The sequence below is a fragment of the Anomaloglossus baeobatrachus genome, chromosome 4 (genome assembly GCF_048569485.1).
Source record: "Anomaloglossus baeobatrachus isolate aAnoBae1 chromosome 4, aAnoBae1.hap1, whole genome shotgun sequence".
NCBI classification, from domain to species: domain Eukaryota; kingdom Metazoa; phylum Chordata; class Amphibia; order Anura; family Aromobatidae; genus Anomaloglossus; species Anomaloglossus baeobatrachus.
Window position 1 is genome coordinate 486,221,552 of NC_134356.1, and position 13,486 is coordinate 486,235,037.

Genomic DNA, 13,486 nt, shown 5'->3' on the forward strand with positions numbered 1-13,486 from the left:
CTTTATAGTACTTTCATTATCATCACAGACATGACTGCAATGAAAGGTAACATCTCTGTACACAGTAGGTAACGCACATTTCTTCACTCACAATAGATGATGTTCCAGCTCCCCTCGTGTCCCTCCACATAAACCTCTACACTGCTGAGTGCATGCACAGTAAATACTTCATTTAAATTCAGAATTCAGAAGGGTCTGTGTCAATTTATCAATGCTAAACTAAACATTATATATACAGTAGTGTGAAGTAAAAAACATTATATGGTTTTTTAAATACATTTTTTAACATATTAAACTGTACAGAAAGCTGGGTGGGTGTATAATATCCCAGCAGAAAAATCCACATACTGTAGGTGTAGCATATAGTGGGATGATTAAAACATAACCATTATTCACTCTAATTAAAATAAATAAAATGTAAATATTCAATATCACAGCAAACTGCACAGATATACCCAAGGATGCCAACAAGGCAGTACTGACCTCACTGGTGTATGGGGCCTGATGAAGAGGGGGAGCCCGTAGTCGACCGTGGTACCTACTTCACTTTATTAAGCCCGGGCCGGGCCCCTGTCAAAGCCGCAGCTTGCAGTATGACTGCAGCATAGGTGTCCACTTTAGCTGAGTGCTTGTTACTACATGGCTATTTTCCATGTGGTGCGCTTCAGGTGTATCACATGAAAATTAGCCATGCGGTGGCACCAGTGGCAGGGGGGCAGAGCAGTGCACAACATCTCGTGGCCCAGCATGCACTAGTGTGAGGAGGTCATCCTGCTGCAACCCCAGCACGCTGCTGCGGCCAACGCAAAGCCGCGGAGGTGGCGAGGATGCAGCAGATAGCGGGGAATAGTAAGCGCTCCATGGAGGAGCTGAAGACAGTGGCAGGACAATCGCAGAGGCTCGGGGTAGTGGAGGGTCCTGGCGACCCCAGCCACTAATTCAGCTGGATGTGCATCTGAGGACGCACATCCACGTGAAATGCAGTGCAGAAAGGACGCCATGCAACATGGGAGCCAGATGGTGAGTAAAATTATTTTTTTGTTTTTTCGTTAGCGACAAATCAAAGACATATTTAGCAGACGGGGGACAAATATACCAGGATGGGGACATATATACCAATATACCAGGAGCTGCCCAGAAGAGGAACATATATACTAGGACATATATAATAGAATGGGCCCAGGAAGGGGCAAATATACCAGGAGAAGATCATATATACCTAAAGGGGACAAATAAACCAGGGTGGGGACTTATATACCAGGCGGGGCCTAGGAAGGAGACATATATACCAGGAAGGGGACATATATTTATATATAAATTTGGCTTTTATTGATACAAAACATATAAGGCTGACAAAAAAAGGTTAAAACATGACTGACACAAAAAAGAATGGATGAAATAGGGGGATGGACATAATAATCCTGTACTTATCCGCAATGAAGTGTCAGGGCACTGATGATAGAATGCACAATAAGTATATAAAGAAGGCATTGTTCGCAGAAAAATAATCCTAAAACACACACTACCTGGCTCTAGAGCCTCACCTTAAAAGTAATGTGGCAGTAAGTCAATAGGGTGTAAAAAATGTCCTGCAGTTTCTTATTGTATTATATACAGTATTTTGCATTGTTTAATCTCATTGTTTGTGTTCTATTTTCTCCGTAAGTCTTATTATTCATTTTTTTTTATACTCTCTATTGACTTACTGCCACATTACATTTAAAGTGAGGCTCTACAGCCAGGTATTGTGTGTTTTGGGATTATATTATTAATCTGCGGATACTACCTTCTTTATATACTTATTGTGCATTCTGTTCTCAGTGCCCTGATACTTCATTGGGGATTATTATGTCCATCTCCTTATTTCATCCATTCTTTTTCTCTTGTCAATCAGATTTTTAATTTTTTTAACCTTTGTTTCTGTCAGCCTTATATGTTTTGTATCAATAAAAGTCATGTTTATCAATAGCTACACCTACATATAAAACTGATTTAAACAGTAGGTCATTTTCTAATGACTTATTAACTTTAAAAAGGGTCTCCCTACAACTGCTTTACAAAAATAATGTATTCTCAGTTTTCCCTGCTTTTCCACCCCTATTAGTGCCTTGAATTAGAATTAACCCCACATCCTCACTCACTTGTTTCTTTGCTTTATTTCAAGAGATGGTGGTTATTATGCTAATGTGGACTTTTATATTATCGTAATATGTTATTCACCTATGTTTATATCATTCAAATGAATCAATAAAGAAATGTTATTGTCTCATCTCAAGGCCATTATTGTTGTAGTTAGACAATCACATTGTACAATTCCCCTGTTTGCTGTAAGCATCTTTGTCAGCCCTTACTTAAAGCATTACCGTCACTTTAATTAACTGATGAGATTCTATGTAGATAAAAGAGAGAGGAGGGGATGGAGATTTGCCTCTAGCCCCTCCCTCTACCTCTAGCCCCTCCCTCTGCTAGCTCCTCTGACTAAAGTTAAAGATGACACATTTCCTTTTTATTTTAGGGAAAAAAATAAAACATATTTTCATATTTTACGATTTTAAATTAATAAAAAAAATGGACTGATGCAAAAATTTGAGCACCCTGCATGGTCAGTACCTAGTAGCACTCCTTTTGGCAAGTATCACAGCTTGTAAATGCATTTTGTAGCCAGCTTAGGCCGGTTTCACACATCCGGCTTTTCGCCGGTTTGACGGATGCAGTGCACGCCAGTGCAGTATGATAGAGTACAGTGGTAGCGCTGCAACTTCCGGGTCACATGCATGTGACCGGCGCTTGTTGCGCTGCCAGTGTACTGTATACACTGTACTGACGTGCGCCAAATCCGGCAAACCGCCGAAAAGCCGGATGTGTGAAATCGGCCTAAGCTTGATGCATTTTGGAAACAAGTCCGGATGACCGATTATGTTAAAATTGAACTTTATGGCAATAATGATCAAAGGTATGTGTGGAGAAAAAAAGGGAACATCATTTTAAGAAGAGAACATAACCCAAACCATTAATCATGGGGGTGGATAAATCATGTTTTGTGGTTGTGTGTAACAATGACACAGGGAACATTTCACGTGTAGAGGAAAGAATGTATTCAATGAAATTTCAATAAATTCTTCATGCAAACACCATAAAAAAAGCTGAAGTTGAAAAGATGATGGCTTCTACAATTGGAAAATGATCCTAAACATACATCAAAATGCCCAATAGACTACCTTAAAAGGAGTAAGCTGAAGGGCTTACAATGGACCTCACAGTCCCCTGATCTGATCATCACTGAAAATATGTGGGTAGACCTCCAAAGAGCAGTGCATGCAAGACGAGCCAGGAATCTCACAGAACTGGAAGACCTTTCTAAGGAAGAATGGAAGAAAATCCCTCAAAATTGAAAGACTCTTGGCTGGCTAAAGAAAGCGTGTACAAGTTTGTTATACTTGCCAAAGGGGGTGCTATTAGGTACTAACCGTGGCCCATTTTCCTTTTATGTTAATTGAAAAATGTAAAAGACAAATATTTATGTATGTATACTATATATATATTGTACATATACAATATACATACTGTATATATATATATATATATATATATATATACATACAATATATATATATATATATATATATATATATATTAATCAGCAGTAATAGTACATGTAAATAACGTAGGGTTCATAGTTGACACCATTTTGATCAAAAGAGTGTAAAAGCCATCCAACTACAACAAGGTGCACTGAATCAAGATGGAGTCTAATGTTGTAGTACACTAAGTACCCCATGTTATTTACATGTTCTATTGCACTTACACATTGCAGTTAGATCAATAGGTGTGCCAGCCCATTCCGTACATAATTTTAAGGCAATAAACTGGAAAGAAAAATTAGCACAAATAAGGTCTTATCTGAGGGTAGTGGATAACGTGGAGAGACCAAAACAGGCTCACATGGGGTATTTGTGAAAGTCACAACTACTGAGAAGGCAAAGACTGCTGATGCAGCATCCCTGGAGGTAGTAGTATTCCTCAAAGAAACAATGATGGAATTTTGCTGCGTGACTGGCAAAATCCAGACAAGATGATGAGATGGTGATTTTTATTGTCAACACATTTCTGAGAGCAATTTGTATTTCTTCAGGATCATTCACATATCAGTCAACAATAAGTCATCTTATCATCTTTTCTGGATTATTCCATGGTTGCACGGCGAAATCCCATCTTTGTTTCTTATATTTTTTTTTTAGTTTCTTGTACTTTTTACATATTGGGGTGTGTCTCCCCTTTTTGGGCTTTGCATCTTGTCTATATAGCTTTCCATGGGCAGGTGTAAAAAAAAGTCAGGCCTTGCTCTTATTCTATTTCGACTATTTCAAGACCTGCTGGCACATTTCGAGGTGAACAACAAGAGTTAGAGACCATCCTTATTAGGTACACCTTGTTGTGGTGGGATGTCTTTTATGCTCTTTACATCAATATAGTGTACACTAGCTACTCTCTATTGTTTACATGTACTATTACTACCATTTAAATACTTACTACAGAGTATTTACATATTTGTTTTTATCTTGGGTTTGATTTATATGTTCATGTAGCTCTGTCAAAGACAAGATCAACAATACCTTTACATGGCTGACATGTTCCTCCATTCTTGTGAAATTTGCTTTTGAATTCATATGCAGATGAAGCTGTAAATGGGAAGCACTTGTCACTCCAGCTCTGTTCCCTGCCCAATCTGCAGCCCTTGTTACTCCAGCTCTGTTTCCTTGCCAACAACATCTCCTACGTGACTAATAGCCGCTATGTCATGTGACTCCAGGAGGAGTCTGGGGCTGGGCAGGAAATTGAGCTGGAGCAACAGAGGCTTCAGATTTACAGCTTAATTTGCGTATTAATTCAAAGGCTGATTTCTCAGTAATGGCTGAATCAAATCGCCGTGTAATGGTATTGCTAGACTTGTCTTTAAAAGAGTTACACTATAAATGCAAATAAATAGTTTGGGGTGAAATCTAGCCTAATCTTTACATAAGTATGCAATAATCAGTAGACTCCTAGGAGGAGACCGTCTGATGCCTTGAGCCTTTTTTATTTTAATGACAGTACAATTTTATAATCATCTTGACATCAAAATTGTGTGACCTTACAACAAGCATTGACCTCTGAGGTATGGATACGGCCAGAAGTCCTGGGCTATACCAAAGACATGTGACCAATGAGGCAACCAAAGAGGTGACTGATTGGGTGAATATTAGTTGTTTTTTTTTTATTTTTAGTTTAACAACCTTGTACCTATTTTAACTTACATACCAATTTAAGTTATGACCCAACCTACAGAACCTATCTAATTCATAAAGCAGGGACTAGCTGGACTACATATCCGAATGCACAATGTGAGCAGGTACATACTTGGCCCGAGATTTCGCCAGTAGCAAACCTGCTTGAAATTTTGCAACATTTTTGAACAATTCAAAATTGAGCAAATGTTTTGTGACTTTTTGGTCTCAGACAGTTTTTCTATTTTTATGAAATGTGAACGGCACTGGAACGGGATGGAGGGTGACTAAGGTTTGCTCCCCCCCAAAAAATAATCATAACTTACGCAACAAAAGTCTCGTAAATCATGCCAGAAATGTCCACTAGCCTCTGGTTGGAGTATCATTTCTGATGGAGGTAAACAAAAGTTGCAAAATGCAACACATTCTTCAAATGAGTTCTCCAGTAATAGAAAAAGAATAAAAGAAATGTCAATATGAATACATTTCTAATTATATTTAATTGGAAATTCATAATCATTTTGTCTATGTAAGTAATCACTAAAGTACTAAAATAGCCACTTTGTTTCACTGAGAAGCACCTGTCCTAGAATGTTTGGACAGGTGCCAGTGAGCATGTGCAGTAGAAGCTCCACCGCTTCCCTTTATAAATAGGAAGATGTAACTCATTCATACTTCTGAGATACCATAAGTGCCGAGAAAAGGAAAAGTCGCTCACAATTCTGAATAAATAACAATACAAGTATTTCCAGGTCACAGCAAAGGAGCTTCCTACTGCACATGCTGAGAGTTTCTGTCAGTGTAACAAGGCGGTGGCTATTTTAATTCTTTAGTGATGACCTCCATAGGCAAAACAAGAGTAATTTGCTAATAATTAAATGCATTAAGAAATTTATTTATAACGACATTTCCTTCAGTTATTTATTTTCTTCTATTCCCGGTGAACTCCTTTAATAGGCACAAGTTCTAATGAATTTGGCATATATTTCTTTAGTACTCCCTCCATGAAGACTGACGTAAAACATCTTAGTGTTAGGGCCTTATTATTATTATCACCATGTTTTTACTATGAAAAAGGTACTTCTCGTTTTCACTAAAGGGGGCTTTACACGCTGCGACATCGCTAATGCGGAGTCGTTGGGGTCACGGAATTTGTGACGCACATCCGGCCGCATTAGCGATGCCGTTGCGTGTGACACCGATAAGCGATTTTGCATCGTTGCAAAAACGTGCAAAATCGCTAATCGGCGACATGGGGGTCCATTCTTAAAAATCGTTACTGCAGCAGTAACGAAGTTGTTCCTCGTTCCTGCGGCAGCACACATCGCTGCGTGTGACGCCGCAGGAATGAGGAAGCTCCCCTTACCTGCCTCCCGGCTGCTATGCAGAAGGAAGGAGGTGGGCGGGATGTTACGTCCCGCTCATCTCCACCCCTCCGCTGCTATTGGGCGGCGGTTCAGTGACGCTTCAGTGACGTCGCTGTGACGCCGCACGGACCGCCCCCTTAGAAAGGAGGCGGTTCGCCGGTCACAGCGACGTCGCCGGACAGGTAAGTATGTGTGACGGCTCTGGGCGATGTTGTGCGGCACGGGCAGTGATTTGCCCGTGTCGAGCAACAGATGGGGGCGGGTACCCACACTAGCGATATCGGGACCGATATCGCAGTGTGTAAAGTAGCCTTTAATTCACCTTTTTTATGTGTTATAGCCTTAACATCCTCAACATTGTGACAAAGTTTTGTTAAACAGCCCTGCAATACTGGAAATTTTCTGTAGTCTTTAGCCAGGACAAGTAAGCACTCACCTAAATTGTACCAGACATCCATTTCTCCACTGAGGGTTCTTACATCTACAATAGTTTGCCCAAGGAAGTCATCTGATTCTTTCTTGAAGTGCTGTTTCACCCTTGATTTTATGTCATCATCTTCATCCCAAACCCTCACTTTGATCCGGTCTGTAGAATTGTGGCATTCACTGTGAATAAAATTGTGAGAAACAAAATATATTCATAAAAATAATTGTGTTAATAGTACAGGAACAAGTTAACTTTGCACCATGTTAGCCAGTAGATAGAAAAATATTAAAAATTGAGGGTCCTCAGTGGTTTATAACTTTTAATGGCTAATTGAAAGCTACTCAGGTCTCTTCATCAGGCTTAGTATAACACAAAATCTGAAGTCATGTATATAATGCAGGACATAGAATAGTGCAGTAAATAAGATAAGTGAAGTGAAGCAGAACTATCACTTTGAGGAGGGTCAAAAACAATTGTGGAAGCAAGTATTGGAGCCATTCATCGATAAAGGGTGTGAAAGTTTTATTGTCTCCTGACTGAGGTTTGGTCCACGTTTGTGATGACCCCAATTGGTCTGAGAAGCATATTGCTATTTGATCTATTTATTCCTGCTCTGAGTGTATTGTCAAAAGGTTTTATTCCCAGTCTGTTCTGTCTCTCGGGGTTTAAAAGCTTCCTTTTAATATTATCAGTTTGCAATTCACCTATTATACATACCTGCATAATCCGTAAAAACGCGTCCTGCATCCCCCTCAGTTTAGTCAGATCCCTAAACAAGACTTTGCGCCTGAATCAACAACATTTTTACACAAGTATTCTGGAGTAAAAAGCTTTGAAAAGTAGCATATTTTTGGCACAACTCAAAGTTGTGCTAAAATCTTTAGACTCTTGGCGTTTACACTCCATTTTTGCCAAGCTCTGACAAATTGGGAAGAACTGGGGCAGGACGGAAACATGGTGAATGCCATTCATCTAATTAATTATGAGGGGTGGTGTTCACTAGGCCATAAATTGTACTCTCATATGGACTGGTGTAGGATTTGGAAAAGGTGCACTCAGAGGTGCACGCCACCCAACCGATGCTCCTGGTTTATTAAGAGGTATGTACCTCTTCATGAATCAGGAGTGTCTGACTCCATCACATCTCCCCATCAAGACAGTGTGAACACCACCAGTCTTGATGAATTGATCACTTTCTTTTAGTGTGTTCTCATCAGAATTACCAAAACCATCAAGATTTGGCAGATTTTAAGACATTAACCTTTTCATTACTCTAGTACTAGCTTGCCAAACATATTCAGAATGAATACAGACTAATTTACAGTAAGGTATTGCCTTACGCCAGTGCACTATATATCACCCTTACAATAGTTCTTTTCTCTTAGAATTTAGATGTCTTTTCTAGATCATATCAGCGTAGAGTGCTGCAGCTCCAGCAATAATAAAAAACATAGCTGATCAGTTTAGAATCTTGCACAACTTTTTATATAGCTTATCACAACTATATACTTGAAGAAGATATGATGTATATAACTCCAGCTCATATGTAGACATACATGTACAACCAAATACCTTGCAAGTTAAAAAAAATGTGAAATTTAAATATACATATAATAATAGTCAATATACATATAATAATAATAATCTGAGTATACCCACACACAAAACTGCCCCACCTGCGGATTATACCTCATGAGAACAGTTGTAATATATAGTCTCATGAGGTAACAGCTAGCATAGGAAAAATTCTCCATAGATGCCAGTCAACAGTGACTGTGGGACCTAAAGTGTTTGGCAGTCGATAGTCTCCCACAGATCACAAGATGACGAAGCGTTACCATTGCAGACCACCATGCCAATGGTTTAAAATTTCAGAAGTACCAGGTTTTTCTTTATTATTTTTTATAATAATCTTTATTTCTATAATAATATTTATTTCTATAGCACTAACATATTCCGCAGCGCTTTAAAATTCAGGAGGATCATATACAAACAAATAACAGTTATAGAAAATACAATATTTAAAGGGAAAAAAGACAACCCTGCTCGTGAGAGCTTACAATCTACAATGGGATGTGGTGGGCAAGGTACAAGTGCTTATTTACAATGAAAATCCAGCCATCTCAAGAAAATAGGGGATAGATAATGGCTTCCTGGACCAGTTGGCCAGAGCCTTGAGATGCATTTGGGTGCTATGGAGTTTGATGTGGGGTTATTTTCTGAGAAGTTGTGGAGAGATTAGGTGAAATTAGTTCAGCTAGGGAGTGTGATAGGCTGCCCTAAAAAGATGCATTTTTAAGGTTCGTCTGAAGCTGAGTAAGTTGTGATTCGTCCTAACTTCTTGGGGTAGAGCATTCCAGAGGTTTGGTGCAGCTCGGAAGAAGTCTTGGATTCGAGAGTGGGAGGTTCAAATTAGTGTGGATGTTAGTCGAAAGTCATTTGCAGAGTGTAGAGAACGGGTGGGGTGATAGACAGAGAGGAGGGTGGAGATGTAGGGGGGTGCCACATAGTGGAGAGCTTTGTGGGTGAGAACAAGCAGTTTGAATTGGCTCCTTTGATATATGGACAGCCAGTGCAATGACTGGCACAGAGCAGAGGCATCTGAGTAGCGGTTAGCCAGATAAGTGACCCTGGCTGCTGCATTAAGGATGGACTGTAGAGGAGAGAGTCTAGTTAGGGGGAGACCAATTAATAGAGATTTACAGTAGTCAAACTGGAGTGGATCAGGGCCATGGTGAGGGTTTTTGTCGTTTCCATTGTGAGAAAGGGGCGGATTCTAGAGATGTTCTTGAGGTGCAGGCGACAAGAGCGGGCAAGAGATTGTATGTGAGAGATGAAGGAGAGATCAGTGTCAAGTATAACACCCAGACAGCGGGCTTGCTGTCTAGGACTTATCGTTGTGCCACACACAGAGAGGGAGATATCAGGTTTAGGAAAGTTGGAAGACAGAGGGAAAAGAAGCCGTTCAGTTTTGGAAAGGTTAAGTTTCAGATAGAGAGCAGACATGATGTTGCAAACTGCAGTCAGGCAGTCACTTGTGTTCTGTAGTACAGCGGGGGTGAGCTCAGGGGATGAGGTGTATAGCTGTGTGTCATCAGCATAAAGATGGTACTGAAAGCCAAATCTGTTATTGTCATTCCTATTGGGGTAGTGTAGAGGGAGAAAAGAAGAGGGCCAAGGACTGAATCTTGAGGGACCCTAACAGTGAGAGGAAGAGGAGAAGATGTGGAGCCAGCAAATGATACACTGAATGAGTAGCCAGAAAGATAGGAAGAGAACCAGGAAAGCACAGTATCCTTTAAGCCGATAGAATGGAGCATAGAGAGAAGGAGATGGAGGTCAACAGTGTCGAAGGCGGCAGAAAGGTCAAGAAGAATAAGCAGAGAGTGGTCACCGTTACGTTTTGCTGACAATAGGTCATTATGTGATATTATGTCATATATGTGAGTAAAAAGAGTTATTCAATGTACTAGGGGCATGGATTTTCTCAAAAATTTTCATCATGGGAGCATTTTTGAAGGCTAATTTTTCTTTAGAAGTCCATTTTTTAACTTGGGTTTTACTTTGCTTTATTTACATTCTCTCATATCATATAACCACCTCCAAAATGGCCATACCATCACCACACCAGCAGGGTAATGTCACATGTACAATTTGATGAAAAGCGTAGCTATGCACACATGAATACAAGCTATGGGCCCATTTGGACACAATCAACCATTATCAAGAAGATAAATATCTTGGAGTCATCAAACATACCCAAAAAAGAGAGTTTTAATCCAAATATAAAATATAGCTTTTAATAAGAAATATTATATATATACAGTGCCTACAAGTAGTATTCAACCCCCTGCAGATTTAGCAGGTTGGATAAGATGCAAATAAGTTAGAGCCTGCAAACTTCAAACAAGAGCAGGATTTATTAACCGATGCATAAATCTTACAAACCAACAAGTTATGTTGCTCAGTAAAATTTTAATACATTTTCAACATAAAAGTGTGGGTCAATTATTATTCAACCCCTAGGTTTAATATTTTGTGGAATAACCCTTGTTTGCAATTACAGCTAATAATCGTCTTTTATAAGACCTGATCAGGCCGGCCAGGTCTCTGGAGTTATCTTGGCCCACTCCTCCATGCAGATCTTCTCAAAGTTATCTAGGTTCTTTGGGTGTCTCATGTGGACTTTAATCTTGAGCTCCTTCCACAAGTTTTCAATTGGGTTAAGGTCAGGAGACTGACTAGGCCACTGCAACACCTTGATTTTTTCCCTCTTGAACCAGGCCTTGGTTTTCTTGGCTGTGTGCTTTGGGTCATTGTCTTGTTGGAAGATGAAATGACGACCCATCTTAAGATCCTTGATGGAGGAGCGGAGGTTCTTGGCCAAAATCTCCAGGTAGGCCGTGCTATCCATCTTTCCATGGATGCGGACCAGATGGCCAGGCCCCTTGGCTGAGAAACAGCCCCACAGCATGATGCTGCCACCACCATGCTTGACTGTAGGGATGGTATTCTTGGGGTCGTATGCAGTGCCATCCAGTCTCCAAATGTCACGTGTGTGGTTGGCACCAAAGATCTCGATCTTGGTCTCATCAGACCAGAGAACCTTGAACCAGTCTGTCTCAGAGTCCTCCAAGTGATCATGAGCAAACTGTAGACGAGTCTTGACATGACGCTTTGAAAGTAAAGGTACCTTACGGGCTCGTCTGGAACGGAGACCAATGCGGTGGAGTACGTTACTTATGGTATTGACTGAAACCAATGTCCCCACTGCCATGAGATCTTCCCGGAGCTCCTTCCTTGTTGTCCTTGGGTTAGCCTTGACTCTTCGGACAAGCCTGGCCTCGGCACGGGTGGAAACTTTCAAAGGCTGTCCAGTCCATGGAAGGCTAACAGTAGTTCCATAAGCCTTCCACTTCCGGATGATGCTCCCAACAGTGGAGACAGGTAGGCCCAACTCCTTGGAAAGGGTTTTGTACCCCTTGCCAGCCTTGTGACCCTCCACGATCTTGTCTCTGATGGCCTTGGAATGCTCCTTTGTCTTTCCCATGATAACCAAGTATGAGTGCTGTTCACAAGTTTGGGGAGGGTCTTAATTAGTCAGAAAAGGCTGGAAAAAGAGATAATTAATCCAAACATGTGAAGCTCATTGTTCTTTGTGCCTGAAATACTTCTTAATACTTTAGGGGAACCAAACAGAATTCTTGTGGTTTGAGGGGTTGAATAATAAATGACCCTCTGAATAAACTTTTCACAATTTAAAAAAAAAAATAAAAAAAGAAATACCATTTTTTTTGCTGCAGTGCATTTCACACTTCCAGGCTGATCTACAGTCCAAATATCACAATACCAAGTTAATTCCGAATGTGTAAACCTGCTAAATCTGCAGGGGGTTGAATACTAATTGTAGGCACTGTATGTATATATATATATATATATATATATATATATATATATATATATATATATATATATATATATATATATATATATATATGTATTCATGTGTGAACCGAAGGAATTTTATAAAGTGGTTATATGGGTTATCTGCTTCACAATATTATAAGATGTTAGGTGAGACAATTTCTTTTTATCTATCTTTCTTTCCCTGTTATCTCTCCTATCAGTTGGGTCCTGCTTACCAGCGGAAATTACTTTAATGTTATTTTTGTCTCCCCGCTCAACGGTGGCTTTCCCTAATCTTACCCTAACAAATCTTATATACGTATAAATACACAGGGAGGGTGGTCTGAATAAACTGGAGGGCTTCTAGGTATATTCAAGTAGGGAAGGGGTGGTCTCGTAGCCATCCACCCTCACAGGGAATGAGTCAAGTGTCAGATAGCCGATAGAAATCCTTATGGGTAAAAAGGACTAATGTTGACCGTTATCATTCCCTTCCCATGTGATGTCTGTCTGTGAAGGTCAAAAGGAGCCTAGGCATCACTAAGCTAAGTCATGGATTCATTACTTTCCCCCAAAACTAAACGTTACATATATATACAGTACAGACCAAAAGTTTGGACACACCTTATCATTCAAAGAGTTTTCTTTATTTTCATGACTCTAAAAATCGTAGATTCACATTGAAGGCATCAAAACTATGAATTAAAACATGTGCAATGAAATACTTAAAAAAGTGTGAAACAACTGAAAATATGTCTTATATTATAGGTTTTTCAAAGTAGCCACCTTTTGCTTTGATTACTGCTTTTCACACACTTGGCATTCTCTTGATGAGCTTCAAGAAATAGTCACCGGAAATGGTCTTCCAACCGTCTTGAAGGACTCGTTGGCCCTTTTGCCTTCACTCTGCGGTCCAGCTCACCCCACACCATCTCGATTGGGTTCAGGTCTGGTGACAGTGGAGGCCAGGTCATCTAGCATAGCACCCCATCACTCTCCTTCTTAGTCAAATAGCCCTTACA

The 13,486-nt window shown here is 40.0% G+C and overlaps 1 protein-coding gene across 1 annotated transcript in view; it reads right to left on the reverse strand.

Annotated features, from left to right (window-relative positions):
• UNC13C (unc-13 homolog C) overlaps positions 1-13,486 on the reverse strand; it is a 1,075,146-nt gene that overhangs the window by 684,051 nt on the left and 377,609 nt on the right. The window contains exon 12 of the mRNA XM_075345771.1: positions 7,068-7,237. Coding sequence (XP_075201886.1) covers positions 7,068-7,237 — 170 coding nt within the window. The remainder of the gene's footprint in view (positions 1-7,067; positions 7,238-13,486) is intronic.